The sequence below is a fragment of the Pan paniscus genome, chromosome 13, assembly GCF_029289425.2.
Source record: "Pan paniscus chromosome 13, NHGRI_mPanPan1-v2.0_pri, whole genome shotgun sequence".
Classification (NCBI taxonomy): Eukaryota; Metazoa; Chordata; class Mammalia; order Primates; family Hominidae; genus Pan; species Pan paniscus.
Window position 1 is genome coordinate 124,096,404 of NC_073262.2, and position 19,803 is coordinate 124,116,206.

At 39.9% G+C, this 19,803-nt stretch overlaps 1 protein-coding gene across 2 annotated transcripts in view; it reads right to left on the bottom strand.

Annotated features, from left to right (window-relative positions):
* Positions 1-19,803, bottom strand: part of EPHA4 (EPH receptor A4) — a 157,410-nt gene that overhangs the window by 60,937 nt on the left and 76,670 nt on the right. For both annotated transcript variants that reach the window (XM_034955256.3, XM_034955258.2), the window contains exon 5: positions 3,640-3,978. In XM_034955256.3, coding sequence (XP_034811147.1) covers positions 3,640-3,978 — 339 coding nt within the window. The remainder of the gene's footprint in view (positions 1-3,639; positions 3,979-19,803) is intronic.

A 19,803-nucleotide genomic window follows, 5' to 3' on the forward strand; every position in this document is an offset into this window, starting at 1 on the left:
CTGTCCTCAGCTCCACCCACTCTCAGACCTGTCTATCTGCCTATCTGCCTACCTGTCTGCCTGCACAGAGTGTCCTTCCAACAACCTTAGCAGGGCAGGCAGAGAGGCTGCAGGTAGCCAGCTGGGCTGCAAGTGTCACTGAAGCAAGCCCTTTTGGCCACAGATATAAAGCTCACATCCTTCCATCAGCTTATCAGCAAAAAGCTGACAGACATTCAGATTTCCTTTGTCTTCTGTGTCAACTGGTTTTCAACCCAGAAGGGGAGCAAAAGGGTGTTTATTAAGCCCCTAAGAACCCAGGAGTAAGATTTGGGTTAGGATTGTTTAAATAACCCTGTGAGAACACAGGCCCATTCACACCACATTCTGCAATTAAATGATCAAAGCCCAGTTCAATCTCCATCTCCATGCCCAGATACTCACATAATCTGGTCTCATAAATGGGGAGAATGCCAAGCTGAATACATGAATGCCATTCATTATCTCCTAATTTTAAAGGAAAGCAACTTTCTACTTTCAGGAGTAGGATTCTCCCTGCTTTTTAGTACTGGCTCTGACATTAGCATGGGTGAGTCACCTCACCTTCGTGGAGCTGCTCCTCAACTCTTAAAGTCTCAAAGGTGGTGAACATAGGACCCAAGAATTCTAGCAGGTTTTGCGTGATTGATTTGATTTATCATTTTTAACATATTACTGATGAGAGAAAGAACCCTGTGAAAACAGAGCAAAGATGGAGAACCACTCACTTTTGTAGCCTCCAGGTGCTAAATGCTAACATTCATTAATTCTATGTATTCCTTATAGAGTGAGACACCATTGCCTATAGTGGTCCTCGAGGAATTTAATTTAATGAAATGATAGGAGCAATTGCAATTAGAACATAATTGTGTGTATGTAAATATGCTTAGGGGAGCTTTGATAGAGTTTACGGTTGCTACATTCACCCGAATTTTGGCCTACATTATTAATTTGCACTACTATGAAGAAAGGGTTTGTTAATCAAAGATAAACTATCCTGATGACTTGAATTAGAGAACTTCAAATTATGATAGGATAATGAAGCAGTGCTCTGCACATATACAATTCTCTACTAAGTGAAAGCTTTCTGGCTGGCCACATAGGAGGTCTCCTTATTGAAAGATTTATTTTTAATTTTGAACAACTTCCCAGCATTACCCTTCATGAAAATTAAAATAAGGAGCTGGAATTTTGTCCTGTTCAGCAAACCTCCTTGGCAGGACTACATGCCATGGCAAAGAAAACCTTATTGTGTCAGAGTAATTCTCTGTCTGCTTTTCTCCTAAATCTAGAAGAATTATACCTACATTTAAAATAAAACTTCATCCCACCCCACCCCACCCCGCCCCCGGAAATGTTTTTGCATTTTCTTCTTTTGGAGGATTTTAGTGTGTCTTCTTTGCGCTCTCTGGACCTTTTGCCCCAGTAGGTGTTGATATAACTTCTTGGCTCAAATCCCTACGTGTACAGGGAGTCATAGAAGTCTCCCCCAAAATCTGTGGGAGCCAAGCCTGTCCTCAGCACGTCTCCCACAGGCTTTTCTCTGCCAAGGAGAATGACTTCACCTTTTACAGATGAGGCTCCAAAAGTCCATCCCTACTTTTAATTCGGTTAAGAAAATGATGTAGTGCTTGCGAATGAATAGCCAAAAAGGTAGAAGGGGGCTGCATGTAAGAATACTGATTGGATCATCAACCAGATTCTCCAGACGGTGCAGAAATCGTTCTGCATTGCATCAGCTCCTAATTCACAGAGATCAGCAGCACCGATGCGTGTTCCCAGGATCTGTATGTAATATTTCCATTGCATTCTTCCAAAAGAGAACTAATAAAATGTTGGCAATCACAGAGTACTCATGTTTCTATCAAAAACTCCTAAATCATACTAGTCTTTGTAGAAAAATAAAACTAATGACTGCTAACAGTGTTCACAACCTAAAAATTCAGAATTAAAAGACAAAGGCCTAGCTGGATGACCCGTTCACATTAGATATTTTAAAAGACTGTTCACATTTGCAGAGCTGAAGATACATTCTGGTAAGACTTGCCATTCTAGACCCTGCTCAAAACCTTCCCCAAGTCTTAACTTTTTATTTATTCCAAAGAGTTCAGGGCAAAATGGAAAAATAATGGCTTTGGATTGGGACACTGGAATAGTTTTCACTTATAGGATCAATTAGTACAGATATTTTACTAAACTATTGAGTGCACTTACTGAAACATTCATTTAAAAGAAAAGTGCAGTTAGAGGCGATAGGATTGTTGGCAATTTATAATCCTTTTCTGGCAATGTTTTCTATCCCAAGAGCCTCACAAAGAATAAGCCACTCTAACTCTGTTTCCCTTCTCCTCTCTAACTCTCCAGAAATAAAAAAGCCGGCAATGTAAAACTCCTGGAGGGGTGGTAACTTTTTCAGGGAAGGAATACAGATGAGTAAGTCAGAAGCGAAAGCCTAGAAACCTAGATTTTCAAAATATTTGATATTCAAGATTTCATGACAGTTCTGCGATGAACTCAGTAGAAACACTTCATGAACAGGAAATGTTTTCTAGTCATCTGTATTAGCAGAAAGTGATGTAGGAATTGGAGGAGACTGGCCGCCCCACCCTCCCAGCCCCCACGTCAATCAAAATCAACTATAAAAGTAGCTGCAATCACGCCTGTAATCCCAGCCCTTTGGGAGGCCAAGGTGGGCGGATCATGAGGTCAGGAGTTCGAGACCAGCCTGGTCAATATGGTGATACCCCGTTTCTACTAAAAATACAAATAAAAATTAGCCAGGTATGGTGGCACCTGCCTGTAGTCCCAGCTACTCGGGAGGCTGAGGCAGAAGAATTGGTTGAACTCCAGAGATGGAGATTGCAGTGAGCCGAGATCACGCCACTGCATTCCAGCTTGGGCGACAGAGTGAAACTCTGTCTCAAAAAGAAAAAAAGAAAAAAGTAGCTGCAAAACTATTAAGTGTCTTAAAGTAAACTTCGTTAACTATAGACACAAAGATGTACATGGAGGTTCTAGTATAGGCCCACCTAGATCATTTATAATATTTTACATTAAAGCATAAGATCAAAACTATTGCTGCTAATGCTTTTGTTAGAAAATATAACAAATACCAAAAGAGCACTCTGTATTGGTAAAAATCAATTTTATAATTGTACATAATCTATAAGTGCTCTGATGTCCAGCCATGGACATCATAATTCAAATGACTGAGATGAATCCCATCCAGCATGGAGTGACTCAGCTCACTGCAACCTCTGACTGCTAGGCTCAAGCAATCCTCCCACCTGAGCCTCCTGAGTAGCTGGGACTACAGGTTTGCACCACCATGCCTAGCTAATTTTTGTATTTTTTTTTGTAGAGATGGGGTTTCATCGTGCTGCCCAGTCTGGTCTTGATCAAACTCTCAGGCTCAAGTGATCCACCTGCCCTGGCCTCCCAAAGTGCTGGGATTACACGTGTAAGCCACTGTGCCCAGCCCCTAAGTATCTTTTACATTATAACGCAGCTCCTAGGCTTGATTGATTCTATTTCAATTATAGCAATTTATTATAATTCATTATTTTAAGCCTTTTCTCTATATACATTCAGATCATATAATAAAGTAGATTCAATTCCTACCTGCTTGGTTGGTGGTCACAGTGACAGAAACTGATTGGTCTGGGTTAGGGTTATATTTGGACACTCCATTCACAGCCCAGATTTCAAAGGTGTAATTGGTGTGAGCTAGGAGGTCAGTGATGGAGACTTTGGTGGTCTTCAAGCCATTCTGCTGTGGGGTGTAGTGGACCCCACTTCCACAGGGTCGGCACTTGCTGGGGTCACCAGCTCCACATTTCTTGCATACCACATTATAGGAAATGTCCTGGCGGCCACCTGTATTCTGAGGGCTACTCCATTCCAAGTTCACAGATGTCTCATTGACATTTGAAATCAAGTTCAGGGGAGCAGACGGTGGACCTGGAGAAAGAAAACCACATCATCACACCAAGAACCGAAATATCCTTTTGGAATCTCTCAGAGTTTGTATTATTTTCTGCAGCTCTCCAAAGCAAGGCAAACCCACTTGGCAAAGAAAGCAAAAAGCAAATCAAGCCAGCATAAAAGATCTTTTAAAAGAACAATACAATAGAAGGCTGTTACGTGAGTGTCATTCTCTTTCCCGCGCAAACAAACAAGGCATCGGTTGTCACTTTGAGATGTGAAGCAACTCTCCAGCAAATGGGCTCCAAGCCCAGGCTTTCCCTATGAAGTGGCAGAAAAATATCATAATTTATCTGTTCCATCTTATCATCTAAAAAAATGAAAGTGATTCTAGTTCCCAGGGCTGTTGTGAGACTCTGATAAATTAATAGTTATACACCACTTCTGAAGGTAAATTATAATTCCTAAGTAGAGCATGTCATCAATAGCAAATAAAATTAACAGAACTGTAGAAATGTGCCTCTGCAGTTCAACATGGCAGCGGAGGGTTAAGCTGTTTATGGGTAATTAGTAGGAACTGGTTTAACGCGGTTGCAGAGATGTTGAAGATACAGCTGTGGCTAGATGGCAGGGGTTTTGTTCAAGGCTCCCAGACCCCTCCTCCTGCCCTTTAACTCGTGCATTCCCAGCAACATCAAAGAGTTTCTGAAATATGGGTGATGGCAGTGGTTGTTATGAAACAGAACAACTGATTACCGACAACATAATGGTTGGTTCAAAAATAATATTAATAATAAAAAATAAGACTATAGATCATGATGAAACTCTTGTTTCTTGATGTAGATTTGTGTGTGTGTGTGTGTGTGTGTGTGTGTGTGTGTGTGTGTGTGTGATGGAGTCTCGCTCTGTCACCCAGGCTGGAGTGCAGTGGTGTGATCTCAGCTCACTGCAACTTTCACCTCCCAGGTTCAAGCGATTATCATGCCTCAGCCTCCCAAGTAGCCGAAAATACAGGTGTGTGCCACCACACCTGCTATCTTTGGCGGGGTTTGGCCATGTTGGCCAGGCCGGTCTTGAACTCCTGATTTCAAGTGATCGGCCTACCTTGGCCTCCCAAAGTGCTGGGATTACAGGTGTGAGCCACCGTGCCCGGCCATGATTGGTCTTAATAGGGCAAAAAAATTGTGACACAAACTGCCTTCAAGTGGAAGAATCAGGCTGGGAGAAGGGAGAGGGAATTTTCTTGGTCTGAACCAGTTCCAAAGGCTTAAAAGGTAGCTGCCACACTCAAACGAGACATAGCTACTCAGTTTGACAGTTGGAAAGCTATTTCTTTCCCATTTCAGTCTTCCAAGAGATGAGCAAAATGAGTTTTAAGAAAAATTTGAGGTTTCTAGATCACTGTTATCTATACTACTTCTAATGTAATTGAAATGGCTACTTTGCAGGAAATTAGTACAAGTTTCTCAGGAAAAGAAAGTGAACAGGAGGCTTGCATGAACTTGGATGAGCTTTACCTAGTCTACCACAATGAAACATACTGTTCAAAATGGCTGTCGAGATAGAATTGGAAGAGGTAACCTATAAATAAGAAATTATATTCAATATTTATTACATAGCTTGCAGTGATTAATGGCCAATTATTTTTTAGTGGTAACATTTAATAAGGGTAATTCACTCTCCTTTTCTCTTTATGCCACTTATTGGAGACTTTATTTTAACAAGGTAAGCAGGACTTCTCAAACTCCCCTCAGGACTAATTACCAACAACCTCCTTAAGCATTAAGATCAGCTCCCCATCCTGTGAAACTTAGAAAAATGCAAACCTTTAAAACATTTCACAAAAGTATTGTAAAATTTGTATTAAAGGGAAGATTACTTCACATAAGTCCTCAGAGAGAAAATACAAATTTCTTTCTTGTTTAGATTTCAAAACTGCATTTACAGTTTTTAGCATGGTAACTGGAATATAATGACAAATGAATGCTTTTTGAATAAATGAAGTACATAAAATCACCGACTCTAAGAGCTACATAGGATGTTAAAATCATTTGGACAAATACCCTTATTTTAAAGACGAGGAAGCTGAGATCTGGAAAGTAAATCTAATAATACTGAAAGTTCATGCAATCTAATTAGTGACAGAATTTGACTGAAATCCAAAAGTACTATCTGCCATTTGGAGTTATTTTTATTCCACCATGTGTTCCTCACTAAAGGTATAATGATAACAAAATGAAAAATTTCAGCCAGTTTGAGAAGCAAACAGCGCTATCTTCAGCCCTGTTTTAATTCTGTAATGCTTGCCACCATAGTGAAATCCATTACTAGTCTGCAGCTGAAGCTGACCAGGGCTTGGTTTATCAAATGGGTCAGTCATTGGTTCTTCTTTTGCTGTGACTTCCAGGGTTAAATAAGAGTGACTCTGAAATCCATTAACCTCCTTGCCAAGGTTCCTGGTCCACTTTCACATGGGAAAATGTGACACAATGAATCAAGCACCACAGAAGCAAAAAGTCAGTAATTAGTATGTAGGACGGGGCACGGCAGTGTCTAAACAGAGAAGAAATGGAGCAGAAAACTAAATGGTTTCAGGACTCAGAGATATAGCACTTCCACGTGGAAAAAAAATGACAAAGATGCTGCAGGATTTCAAAATGGAGGGCTGGCACAAAAACACGTGCTAAGCTAGGGCAGCCTTCTTCCTGTGGGCAGCGATTCTGAAGGAAGGCTCTGGGTTGGATGCTCAAGACTGAGAATTAGGCAAATTCAAGTTCAGTGCTAGTGAATCGTACTGCGTATGTTTTATGCTTTGCTATCATAGAGAGTGACAGCTTTGTGGGGACACCGTCGCTGCCTCGAAATTGGAGTATAACGAAGTCATATGATAGAGGGGAAAACAAAGTATAGAAAATCCATCCAATATGACTATGATGTTGGTCTGGAAAAAAACCTGGGAGAGGACACATGCTTTACAAATTAAAATCATAATGGTGGTATGCTGTGCTTGTGGGATTGTGGTTTCTTTTTTTTTTTTTTAAACTCCTGCCAATTAAAAGATTACAAATATATAAGTGTGTTTCTCATTTAAAGGGAGGGCCCATCTCCTCTTTAGGAATAAAATTATTCTATTCTCAAAACATTGAGAAACAAATATGGGCTTGAATATAGCCAAAAGCCTATCTGGGCCTGTAGTTATACCGAACTGCAGCATCTTAGTAAACAATTACCTACAGAGATGGCTAAAAAGAAGAGAAAACTGGTATTCTGAGTAATCTGAGCTCTCTTTTAATAAATACAAGGCATCCAGAAGTAAAAAACCTAACTCCGATTATTTTCTCTTTCATTTATGTAAGTACTGTGTCTGGCTATTTAGAAGCAATTAAATTTCTGACACAGTGATTGCCTTTGTCATCAGAAATATGTCCACCTGCGAGTAAGTCTCCAATTACAAATATGAGGTTTATAACAAAAAAGGGCTAACTGTTCTACTTGTTCTAATTTTCTAGTCTCCACATCTGAATCAACCTACTGAGTACATACACCCATCGGGTAGCTTGAGGGTCATTGTGAATGGCAAGATTTTATTGTTTCCAAAACTACCCACTACTAGCCTCAATATAGGACTGGCATAACACCAGTCCTTATGCTTATGTCATTGTTTGACATTTCAGTTCCTTATTTCCTTTCCCGCTTTGTTTGTAACATATAATGGTGTCTTGCTACTTAGACACCATTCCATGTCTGTTTCTATCACCAGTATATGTGCTCCTCAAGAATTGATGTCTTGGCCGGGCACAGTGGCTCACGCCTATAATCCCAGCACTTTGGGAGGCCAAAGTGGATCACCTGAGGTCAGGAGTTTAAGACCAGCCTGGCCAATATGGTGAAACCCCCGTCCCTACTAAAAATACATTAAAAAAAATTAGCCAGGTGTGCTGGCACACGTCTGTAGTCCCAGCTACTTGGGAGGCTGAGGCAGGAGAATCGCTTGAACCTGGGAGGCGGAGGTTGCAGTGAGCTGAGATCGCGCCATTGCACTCCAGCCTGGGTAACAGAGTGAGACTCTGTCTCAAAATAATAATAATAATAATAATAATAATAATAATAATAATAATAGATGTCTTTATCACTTCCTGTTTTCTACCATGGTTCCTCGTTCAGAAATTTCAAAAAATGTTTGATAAGTCAATGAATGAATGAATTAAAAACTAATGAAGTCCTTTAATGCATCTTATACCCAGTGTTATGAAGTGTGTGAACTATGCAGCCTTCTCCGAGCCAAAGCTGTACTAGTCAACTTTTCACATACAGATTCATTAGCTTTATACCTGTGAAGTAGTAACTCAGTGTAACTAGTTTGTTTCAATTGCCTCTTTTTTTTCATGGTTTAGAATTACTTTGGAAAAAGTAGAAAGGGCTATATATAAAATATTAGTGGTTACTTCTGCTGGGAGAGATTGTGAATCATTCATTTATTCAAAAAACATTTATGGTGTATCTAGTGTTTATCACCTGCTTTAGAGGAGAGAGGAAAAATATTCTTATTCATTTTGATAACTTCCTGATAGGTGCCTAGATAGTTGCAGGAATGGATAGGGAACCTAGGGAAAAAGGCAGAGACTCAAGGAAACTAAATAGGGATTATATGTGCAGTGGATGTCAGAGCAAGCACCTGCCTTGTCCTGTTTTTACAGCTGTGTAACCAGCGACGGCTGGGAATTTGAAATGTGGGTTCTATCAAATAAGGTTTTATCAAATTGGGATTGGTTATTACACTTTTCTTCCTCCACCTCGATTTCAGGAGGTGATTTACTCAGACATGAAAGCTTTATCTCTGGGGAAAACTTTATCTCTGAAGAAGCTTAATTTTAACATTTCTAAAGGTAGACAGGTATTTTCCATATTAGTCTTTATGGAACAGCAGCTTTTGCCTTTAATTTTAATTTTTTCACCCAAATCAAGACATTCTAAAATATTAGATTGGTACAAAAGTAATGGTGGTTTTTGTCATTACTTTTAATGGCAACTACTTTTGTACCAACCTAATATAAATTAATCAAATGCTGAGGTGTATTTAAGGGAACATAAACATCCTTCCTTCACGTTTTTGGTTGTATTTGTAAATTTCCCATGAAATTCACATATAAGCCCAGGATTCTCTCTGTGCCTGCACCCAAAAATGAAAATAGCATGTTCAACTATTTTAAAGTTTTCATATTTAGTATGCCCTTTACATTTGTAATATAATTTAGTGGCCCAGATATTAATGGTAATCCCAGAAATAGAAGTCAAATGCAATAATCTTTAGTTTATAAATCTTTTGCACAGGGGCCAGCATAATTTCTCTGTAAAGAAATTTTATGATCTGGCCAGAAAATAAATATTTTAGGCTTTATGGGCCATCTGCTCCCTGCAGCAACTACTCAACTCTGTAATTCTATCTCCAAAGAAGCCATAGACAATACCTTAACAAATGAGCATGGCTGTGCTCCAAGAAAACTTATTTGCAAAAATAGGTGGCCGTTAAAATTGACCTTCAGACCATTTCGTGCTATTGAAAATATGATGAAAGCAAGGCATCTTCTTTTTAGGAAGATGCTCTCTGGCACCCTCAGATTTCTGCACGTAATTCTAGGAACTAAAAGCACACCCTGAGCCTATCTAAAAAGCTCAGTCCAGGAACCCCTGATTAACCTATGTATATAGCCCAGGTGACAACTCTGGCTGCTAAAGTCCAAGTTAGACCTACCTTTATTGACTAAGGAGGGAATAAAATGAGACATATGGCTTATTTCTTGAGTTTCTCATTGCTCTGAAAGAAATGGGCCCTGAATTTCTTGCCATTATAGATACATTTAATGAACATCCATTCACTTCACTGGTGTGAAATACTTTCTGCATCACATAGCAAGTACCGGAGAAAGGTGCTACAATGGGTAATTATTATTTTCTAGTGGGATGTCACCTCACATTCAGTTGACAGGAGTTTGACAGCAGTAAGCCCCAAAGAAACTATAGCCACATGATAGTAGATACAAAGGACTATCATATCATATTATAAAATATCACATCATATCATGTTGTATTATAAAAGGAATCTTGATCTTCCTTCACCAACCATGTGCTCTTCTCTGGGAAAAAAAACAAGCTTCTGGAAATGAACCACATACTGTCAATGTGACATTTAAGAACGGCAATATTCCAAGCATAAAAGAAAATTCCAGTAATTCCACATATCTTAATTCTTTCCTCCCATGGATTAGACTAAAATTTAATTCTTGAGTAGTTTAGAGAACACAGTTGCTGGCTTATGTCAGGATTTAAAGTAGCCCCTTTAGGACAAGCCAGTATTTACATATCCATATGAAATCTGTGTGAGCCTTAATAATGTCATTTAAAAGCCGTCAGCCAACACTAAACCTAAAGTCAGAAATGTCTCCAGTGTGTCTATAAGTTTGGTATAAACCATTCCATGGAAAGTCCAGGTACCCTATGTACTCTATCTCACACCTAAAGTCAGAGAAAATGCATTTCTTTATTCTTACAGGAAGCAACTGAAACTTCAGTAAAAGATGAAAACCTGCTATGATAATTGTGTTTTGAAATGGGTTTGGCAGAAACGGGTTCTGCCAAAGGGCTTAAATATATGTGGATATACGGTGTAACGTGCCATATAAACCTAAAAATTCTATTTCTCATAACGACTGGAATTAAAGTGCCAACAGAATGCAAAACTGTGGAAAAAAGTAAGTCAACTTTAAAACTCACATTGTTAGCAAAATTTTGCACATGCAACTCAAAATACCTTGGAGCTGGTAGTTCTGCTTGGAATTCTCACTCCCGGCCCTTTGACTAACTGACTTCTTATCCCTGGAATAGTTCTCATTCCTGACTACTCCATACAAACTGAAATCCTCCCTTTCCCTGTCCCAATGCACCCAATTGCATCACATTTTTAAAAATTTCCTTCTTAGGAGAACCTTCAATTATCTTATTCATTTGTTTGTTGTTTATATTCCCATTAGAACATAAGCTCCAGGAGAAAAGGAATTTTCTCTTTTTCAGGTTTATGAGAATATCTACAGCCTTCAGAGTAATGCCTGACATCTAGTAGATACTCAATAAATATCTGCTAAATGAACAAATGAATGAATGATGATGCTTTAGCCCAGTCCAGCTCACTAATTGGAAGCATCACTACCATAGCACTATGGCTCAGCACAGTGGCTCGTGACTATAATCCCAGAACTTTGGGAGGCCATGGTAGGTGGATGGCTTGACAAGCCTAAGAGTTCAAGATCAGCCTGGGAAACATGGTGAAACCCTGTCTCTCCAAAAATTATAAAAATTAGCCAGGTGTAGTGGCATGTTCCTGTAGTTCCAGCTACTTGGGAAGCTGAGGTGGGAGGATTGCTTGAACCTGGCAGGTGGAGGTTGCAATAAGCTGGGATCACACTACTGTACTCTAGCCTGAGTGATGAATTGAGACCCTGTCTCAAAAAAAAAAAAAAAAAAATTCACTGCCATAGCACTTTTGTATGTCACAAAAGCTAAGCAAAATAATAATAATAATGATAAAGAAAGAAAAGAAATGGCAATCACATGCTAAAATGTAAAAAAAAAAGAAAAGAAAGAAAGAAAATCAAGTCTGCAACCAAGGCAAGAAGATAGTTGATAGAAAAACCAAAGTCTCTGGTCTCATGTGATAGAGTAGTTTCCAGAGCTATCACAGACATTTAATACTTAACTGATTTTTAATCGCCATTTTAAAATTCAATGCCTGGGCTATGAAATTCATTCTGGATGGGAAATGGAGCATCCCCCAAGAGCATGGGCAGAAAGGTAACTCTCCCATGATCGATGTATTTAAGCACTGCTGTCACCTCACTAAAATGCTAAGGCAACCAGTCCAACACATATCTTGGAGGAAGCAGCACCTTGGGTCTGTAGTTCCATTTCCTAAGGCTTCATTAATCATGTACGACTTTTGGACTGTCAATAGCACTTCAGCGTCTTAGCTGTAAAACCCTTCAACCCTTCAGATAAGCCTTTGTTGTTAATCTCTCTCCAGCTGAAAGACAGGTTATAAGGCAGAGTCAACAGTTGGGATGCATTACGTTGACTCTGAAATAAAGCCCATGCTTCCCCCGACATTTGTATATGTTGCCACCACTAATTGCTTTCTCCCAGTCCTATCTGCTGTGGGTTAGTTTACATAAAGATGGATGTTTTAAAGACATCCCTCCTGACATATATGAACAGTGCATAACCTCTTATCATGGTGGTTTATGTGTTTTTACAACAAAGACAGCCAAGCAGGGCTGTCCATGATTAAACCAGAACCTTCTGGATGCATCAATCACTTGCTGCTGTCATGAAAAATTCTTGGCTTCCTATAGAGGTTCATTTCTTGTTGTGAGACTTTCCCATAACCTATTTTTCTGGTTCTATCTCTTTTCCCATTCTCCTCTACAGTGATCTTTGTCTTTTTTTTACTGGGTTAATTAGGGGTTTGGTTTCATTTTATTAGGATGACTTGTTTATGGCTGAAGTGCCTTATAAATTCTCAGTTATACATAAGAAAGCTACCACGCCAAAGACCAAGAAAAGTAGAATTGAGTATTTCATTTTTAAAATTATCTAGCCTGTGCATTAATCTACTTTCCTTGCAAAGCACTTTTTTGTATCTTATTTAACAGCTGCAATCAAATCTGACAGAAAAGTATTTATTGTTCACACCAATCTGATCACCAAAAACTATGATAAGTTAAGCAAATTGCCAAAATTAAGACAGCCAACATGCGCAAAGCTGTGATCAGAAACCCTGACTCCAAGGCTAAACAACCCTGCTTCCCTTTCATAGAGATACAAATAATATAAAGAAAATAATAACCCATAATTACAAATTCTTTTTGAGACTTGGATAGAAAGTTTCCAACTTTCTCAGTTCACCCCAGAGTTCAATTTCACCTCACTTCCCTGCCCTTCATGATGATGATGGCTAGCTAGTATTACTTCCCAGATGATCCTCTTTTATTATTTTCATGGGGATTATCTTTTCTGCCTTGTTCCTACCTTCTGTGCAAGAGAGTAGCTAGGAGTTTCTATTAAAGGTTCTTTTTCTAGGTGGAAGATCATAGGAATAGGGCGAGGGGCAATTATATCTCTATAGCAGAATCTCTCATAAATCTAAATGTTGATAGCAAAGAAGATACCCTGGGCTGAGTGTGGTGGCTCGTTTCTGTAATCCTAGCACCCTGGGAGGCTGAGGTGGGAGAATTGCTTGAGCTGGGAGGCGGAAGTTGCAGTGAGCTGAGATCGCACCACTGGGAGACAGAGTGAGACTCTGTCTTAAAAAAAGAAAAAAGAAGATACCCTGTTCTCACCCCAGGGGATCTCAGAAAAATGTGTAATTAACTTTGTTTCATAGAAGCATGCTGTGAATAACCACTGTATAACTTCCATGCATAGTGTCAAAAATGGCATCCAGAAATGACAGGACTTGGTCAATGACAAGCCACTCTTAATTATTCAGGGTGGTAGAAAAATTGTAATAACCTGGCTAAATGGCATTGGCAGATTATTCAAGCCTTCCACTTGGGCATATATTAGTGTCCCTCGAATCTTTGCATTTTCCAGTGGAATCCATAATGGGCTGTTTATGACTAAAAAATGGGGAGTATGTGGGGGAAAAAAAAAGAGGAAGCTAAAACAGCATTTTTTTAAAAAGAATTCAGTGAGATGATACCTGATCTTTATGAAATATCATGAGGCTCTTAAAATTTTGCAAACAACCAAATGGCAAATGATCAGTCTGGGGTCTATCTAGTGCCTTCGTTGAAGCTCACCTGGTGATCTTTCTCCCTTTATCTTTAATTTTCTTCAAACAAAAACCATCCACTTGGTTGTCTAGAGGTACTTTTTCCTTTTAGTAGCTAAAATGCTGAAAGGCAATCCGAAAGGAAGAAACAAGAATGTGGTATACTCACTAGCTAACATCAGATGTTGAACTACTAAGCTCTAACTGAAGCAGCAGCATACGTTGACGGCTGCATCTGAATCGTCCAAATGTCTTTGGTTGCTTTGATCAGTTTGTACAGTCCATGGGACAGACACATTAGCTGGCTTACCAACTAACAGGCAGCAGGACCATATGTTCTGAACTAAAAACCAACTATGTAATCTGGCAGTGGGGGAGTTGGTGTCTCAATCTGAGTTTTTGTCCTATGACAAATGGAATGCAGTATGAAACCATACTATTACACTGCAAATTTGATAAATGACATGGAATGAGAAATTCCCCTGGAAAACTTGGATTTGAGATTTTTCATAAAAATATGTTCATGAAAATGATTGATTGCATGAATGATAAAATGGCTAGAGATCAACCAATGAATCTTCTGAAACACTTTCATTTACGACACTTTGGGAATCTTTGGCCTTTGTTCTCACTTTTCTAACTAGTCTTTCACTAGAGCTAACTGCACCCTCACTGACCTATTTCATAGAATGTATGCCTCCCCCATCATTATATGATTAGTTACTTGCAGCTCTAAAGCAAAAAGATATATGCTTTCGGGTAGATAAAAAAAAAAAATACAGTTTACTTGAAACTGAAGGCTGCATTTTATCCTATGGTTTATACATCAAAGCCTCGCTCTAGACATCCCTCCCCAAATCCCTTAGCCAGACTGCTAAGCATGTAAATCTTTGGGGTAGAGAATTGAACAGAATAACAGGGGCACCTTCAAGAGCTTGTTTGAAAATGGATGTGAGATTCCCAAAATTAAAGCCCTTAAAAAAATAAAAAATAAAAAAATAAAAAAGGAAAAGAGTCCCTCCCTTCTCCTGACCTTGGAAACAAGTAAGGACGATGTTATTTTAATTTGCATTCAAATTTTCACAACACAGTCACACAGCACCGGTGGAATCGACATTGGGTTTCCACCGAAGATTGCTCATCATTTCATTATGGTTCATTATGTTGATAACTGTCAGAAAGCATTAGCAGTGAGGGCTTTGAGTAATAGAACTGAAATGGTAATTTTAAAACAATACACTTTCTGGGAGGAAATACAGCAGCGCACTAAATTCAATTAGAAAAGGCAAATGTAGAGGCAAAGTAAGTGATATTTGTTGTTTGGAACTTGGCTGTTTCAATTTCTTGATAACGTAAACCTGGAGAAAGCTTTTTCAAATCAGGACCTCTGGTCATAGATCTTAGTAAATCTGCCCTCATTAGCTCTGAGCTCTCCTAGTATAAAATGTCTTAAAAGCTGCAATTTTGGAATATTTTCGGCCACGTGTAAGTATCAATCAATCACTCTTTGTTTGTTTGGCACATTCAAGGCTGTTTACTTGGAGACAGATTCGTGAAGGCCCTTCAAGTTGGCAATCTAAAATAATAATCTCTCATTTACAGAGTGTTCCCAATCACCAGGCTCTAAGAAGTTTCATCAAACAAGTTAAATAAAGAGCACCCAAAAGCACAGGGACAGATTTCCAATTGAAAAATACGAAAAACTACTCTGGTAACAGTGCTCAGAAGTCAAGGTGGCAAAATGACAGATGAGCTACATTTTTCTAGATATGCAAAGCCAATTTACTACCTTTACAAGGTACTTTTCTAGCACATTTTGAAATACAATAAGGAGTTGGAAAAGAAAGTTACCTTAATGCCGGGTGCAGTGACTCACGCCTGTAATCCCAGCACTTTGGGAGGCCTAGGCGGGTGGATCGTTTGAGGTCAGGAGTTCGAGACCAGCCTGGTCAACATAGCGAAACCCAGGCTCTACTAAAAATACAAAAATATTAGCTGGGCATGGTGGTGCATGTCTGTAAATCCCAGCTACTTGGGAGGCTGAGGCAGGAGAATTGTTTTAACTCGGGAGGTGGCAGTTACAGTGAGCCGAGACAGCGCCACTGCACTCCAGCCTGGGCAACAGAGTGAGACTCTATCTCAAAAAAGGGAAAACAAAAAAAGAAAGTTACTTTAAATATAACATTGATTTAGCTTCCCAGTGGGGGAAAAGAAGATCTTGCTCACTACAATCATTGAACAAGCAAGTACATGACTAAGACCATCAGAAGTCTTCCTGCAGGGGTGTGAGGTTGACCACGCCCAGTCCTGCTGATAACCAGACTGCATTCCAGAAGGGGCAGGGAAACAAGGAGAAACAGATCTGGAGAAGGGAAAGAGCTAGTCATTCGTAGAGTTAAAGGACATTAATTTCATTAATAAAAATCACATCAAAATCCCTGTTAAGAAAAGATTCATAAAATCAAAATCCTGACATCAGCTTTAACGGCAGCCCTGAATGTGCAGAAATAATGGTGCTTGTCCTGGCAATGTTGCCAAAAAAAAAAAAAAAAAAAAAAAAAAAACTTCTTGCCTCTCTTGACTGATACAGGTGTCTAAGGTGAACATTTACATTTCTACTCTCTGGCAATAACTTAGTGAGGATTCTGGAAGAAACAAACAAACAACAGCAAAATTAAAAAGAAAAATAATTCCACAGTGAGTGCATTTGGTTATATGATTCTACCCAGGCTGGATTTTCTTCATACAGGAGACAGATGAAGTATTCCATTTCCATGAAGGGAGAATGATCAGAATCCATGAAATACCTTTCTAGAGTCACCACTGAGCTGAAGAACAGGTCTGAAAGTTACAGGCATCAAAACAGAATCTCCTGTCTCCTGACAGCCGTGGGGCTGGGAATCTAAATCCTTGCTGCCTAAAGACGGTTTTACAGATCAGTAGCTTCAGCCTCACCTGGGAACTTGTCAGAAACAGACTCTCAGGCCTAACCTCGCTCCTCCTAATCCGCAGGTGATTTCCATGTGATTTTTGTGCATGTGGACGTTTAAAAAGCTCTGTTCTAAACTCCCTGTTCTAAATAGTTATGGGCTATTTTCCAGAAAATGTTCCGATGGTACTTCCATAGAAACATCTCAGCACATCTCACAGGCAGCCATTTATGTTAACCTAACCAGAGGCTCCAGCAAAAGTATTCCCAAAGGTAAAGTTTGTTTACGACTAAATTATCTTAAGCTCTCCAGCAGCGTCAATGGTGCAAACTTTCTAGGCAGTTTCCTTCTAAATTAGCCAATGCTACTTGTATTCACCTGGTCTAATTGTTCTCCAAGTGAACAAAAACCTGATTTTACAAGCCAGTGGAGCACAGTCTCTCTTTGGCTAGAAGAATGAGGCTCAGATAGTGTGTTTTATTTCTTCATTAGTGTGCCGTCACATTGAGCGATCACTAAATGCGAGGCTGCATAAGAATGCTGGGGTTAAAGACAGCATAATGAACAAAGAAGGTGCCTGATTATCATGGCTGTCAGCACAAGGGAATTGGGTTTGTCACCTGGCTTAACCAACTGGGAAGAACTGATTAGAGGCTGGAATCAGTTTGAAAGGACCCCTGATGTTTATGCTGCTTCCCATCCCCACATCTTGTCAAGAGAATCCGATAAAGCTGGGGGCAGCGTGCGAGTGGGGAGAGTTACTCTGTGGATCATCTGAACAAGAGGTTCTTTGAGAAACTCCTACTGTCTTCTCTGTTGGAAGGTCTACTACAGTATTGTCCAATAGAACTTTCTGTGGTGATAGAAATGTTCTCTGGGTCTGCCATCCAGTATAGTCTCCACTAGCCATATATGGCTATTGAGCACTCAAAATGTGCCAAGTTTAAATAACCTAAATTTCAATTTAATGACTTTAAGGTTAAATAGCCACGTGTCAAGTGTCTACAGTACTAGACAATACAGGTCCATTATATTCACTAGGAAGGGAGATGTCGAAAGGAAGAGCCACAGGCTAAGAATTAGAATCCAGTTCTGCTGCCTGACTTACGACTATATCTATTATCAGCAAAGTATAGTCACTTCCCTGATTATCCCTATCTCAGAGGAAGTCTTCAGAGGCTTATGCAGTTAATGTTTAAGTTTAAAAAAATACTTACAAGTTTAGTTCTGTTGGCCGGGTGTGGTGGCTCATGCCTGTAATTCCAGCACTTTGGGAGGCCGAGGCGGGTGGATCACCCGAGGTCCGGAATTCAAGACCAGCCTGGCCAACATGGTGAAACCCTGTCTCTACTAAAAATACAAAAAATTAGCTAGATGTGGTGGCGTGTGCCTGTAATCCCAGCTACTTGGGAGGCTGAGGCAGGAGAATCACTTGAACCCGGGAGGCAGAGGTTGCAGTGAGCCAAGATTGTGTCATTGCACTCCGGCCAGGGTGACAAGAGCAAAACTCGGTCTCAAAAAAAAAAAAATTTTAGTTCCATTGGAGGGGTCTGAACCTTAACTGTACAATAAATTAACAGACCGATTTTTGAAAATACTGATGCCTGAGTCCTACCCCCCCGCCAGAAATCCTGGGGTACAGGGCAGCCATCAAGTAATTTAATTATGCACTCAAGGGTAAAAATCACTGATAGAGAGGCAGTGAGATGGGCTGTCAACCTGCTGTGGAGGCAGTTTGGGGAAGGAAGTGACCAGCTGGAAATAAAAGAGGAAGAGAACAAACATTTATTAGATCCTTACCAGGTGCCAGAACTTTGCAAATATTTTTTTATTTCATTCTTAAAACAGCCCCAGAGGTAGATGGTGAGAATTCCAACTTACAGAGGAGGAAATTGGGGCCTGGTGAGGGTAAACTCTCTCTGAATATCACAGTGTTGGTCAGTGGTTACAGCCAAGGTGATCTGATCAGCAAGTTGATGGCGTTGCCATCAGCACTTTGTTTCCTCTTAACTGAAGTGCTGCATATAAAGTAAGTGGGATGTGATAACCATTAAAGTAATGCACAAGGCTGACTGCAATGGCTCACGCCTGTAATCCCAGCACTTTGAGAAGCTGAGGTCCATGGATCACATGAGGTGACGAGTTCAAGACCAGTCTGGCCGATAGGGTGAAACTCTGTCTCTACTAAAAACAAAAACGAAAACAGGTGTGGTGGTGGGCGCCTGTAGTCCCAGCTACTCAGGAGGCTGAGGCAGGAGAATCACAAACCCGGGAGGTGGAGGTTGCAGTGAGCCGAGATCACACCACTGCACTCCAGCCTGGGTGACAGAGTGAGACTCCATCTCAAAAAAAAAAATGAATCAATAAGTAAGTAAAGTAATGCACAAGACCTTGAAGTAGTAAAGTGTGGGAGAAGGAGTTCCAAGAGCAGGTATCTTCATGGACCTTTTAACAATGACACAAAAAGCCACCAGCCTTCCTTCCCTTCACCTTGTGGAAAATGACTTCTGAAACATACAAAAGTTACTTTAATTTTTAGACTTTTTGGTCCATCCATATGCTAAAATCAAATTTTCTCTTCTTCCCCTTTGCATCCTTAAGATAAAGCTAACAGTTAAAAATACAATTCCAAGGGCTCAACTACCACAGCCTTATTACACATACATCAAATGTTCCAGCAACACAGACATATGGCCATCTTTGGAGGTTTCCTAAACTCCCAAGCAGCAAGACTTGGTAATAAAGTGATGGGCACATGGTCCCCTTAAATGCTAAACAGGTCAGCATCATGAGACTGAAAAATACCTGGGAGAAAGAGCCAGGACCTCCTGCCATCAGAGATACATTTCATGACACTCATAATACAATCAAATCTCAACCTAGAGAAGGCTTTATCTGCATGGAAAGTAAGTGGGGGAGTACATGATGCAAATTGAGGGCCATCCTCAAAATGTCAGCCTCAAACACTTCCCCTTGAGTTTACTATTGTGCCCCAGATTCCCACAAGAAAATTGTTGGTAGCAGGTGTGGATAAAGATGGGGAGTTTATTATTAAACTAATCACACAAATGGAACATAGCATGAAAATATTTACATTGGAAAAGAAAA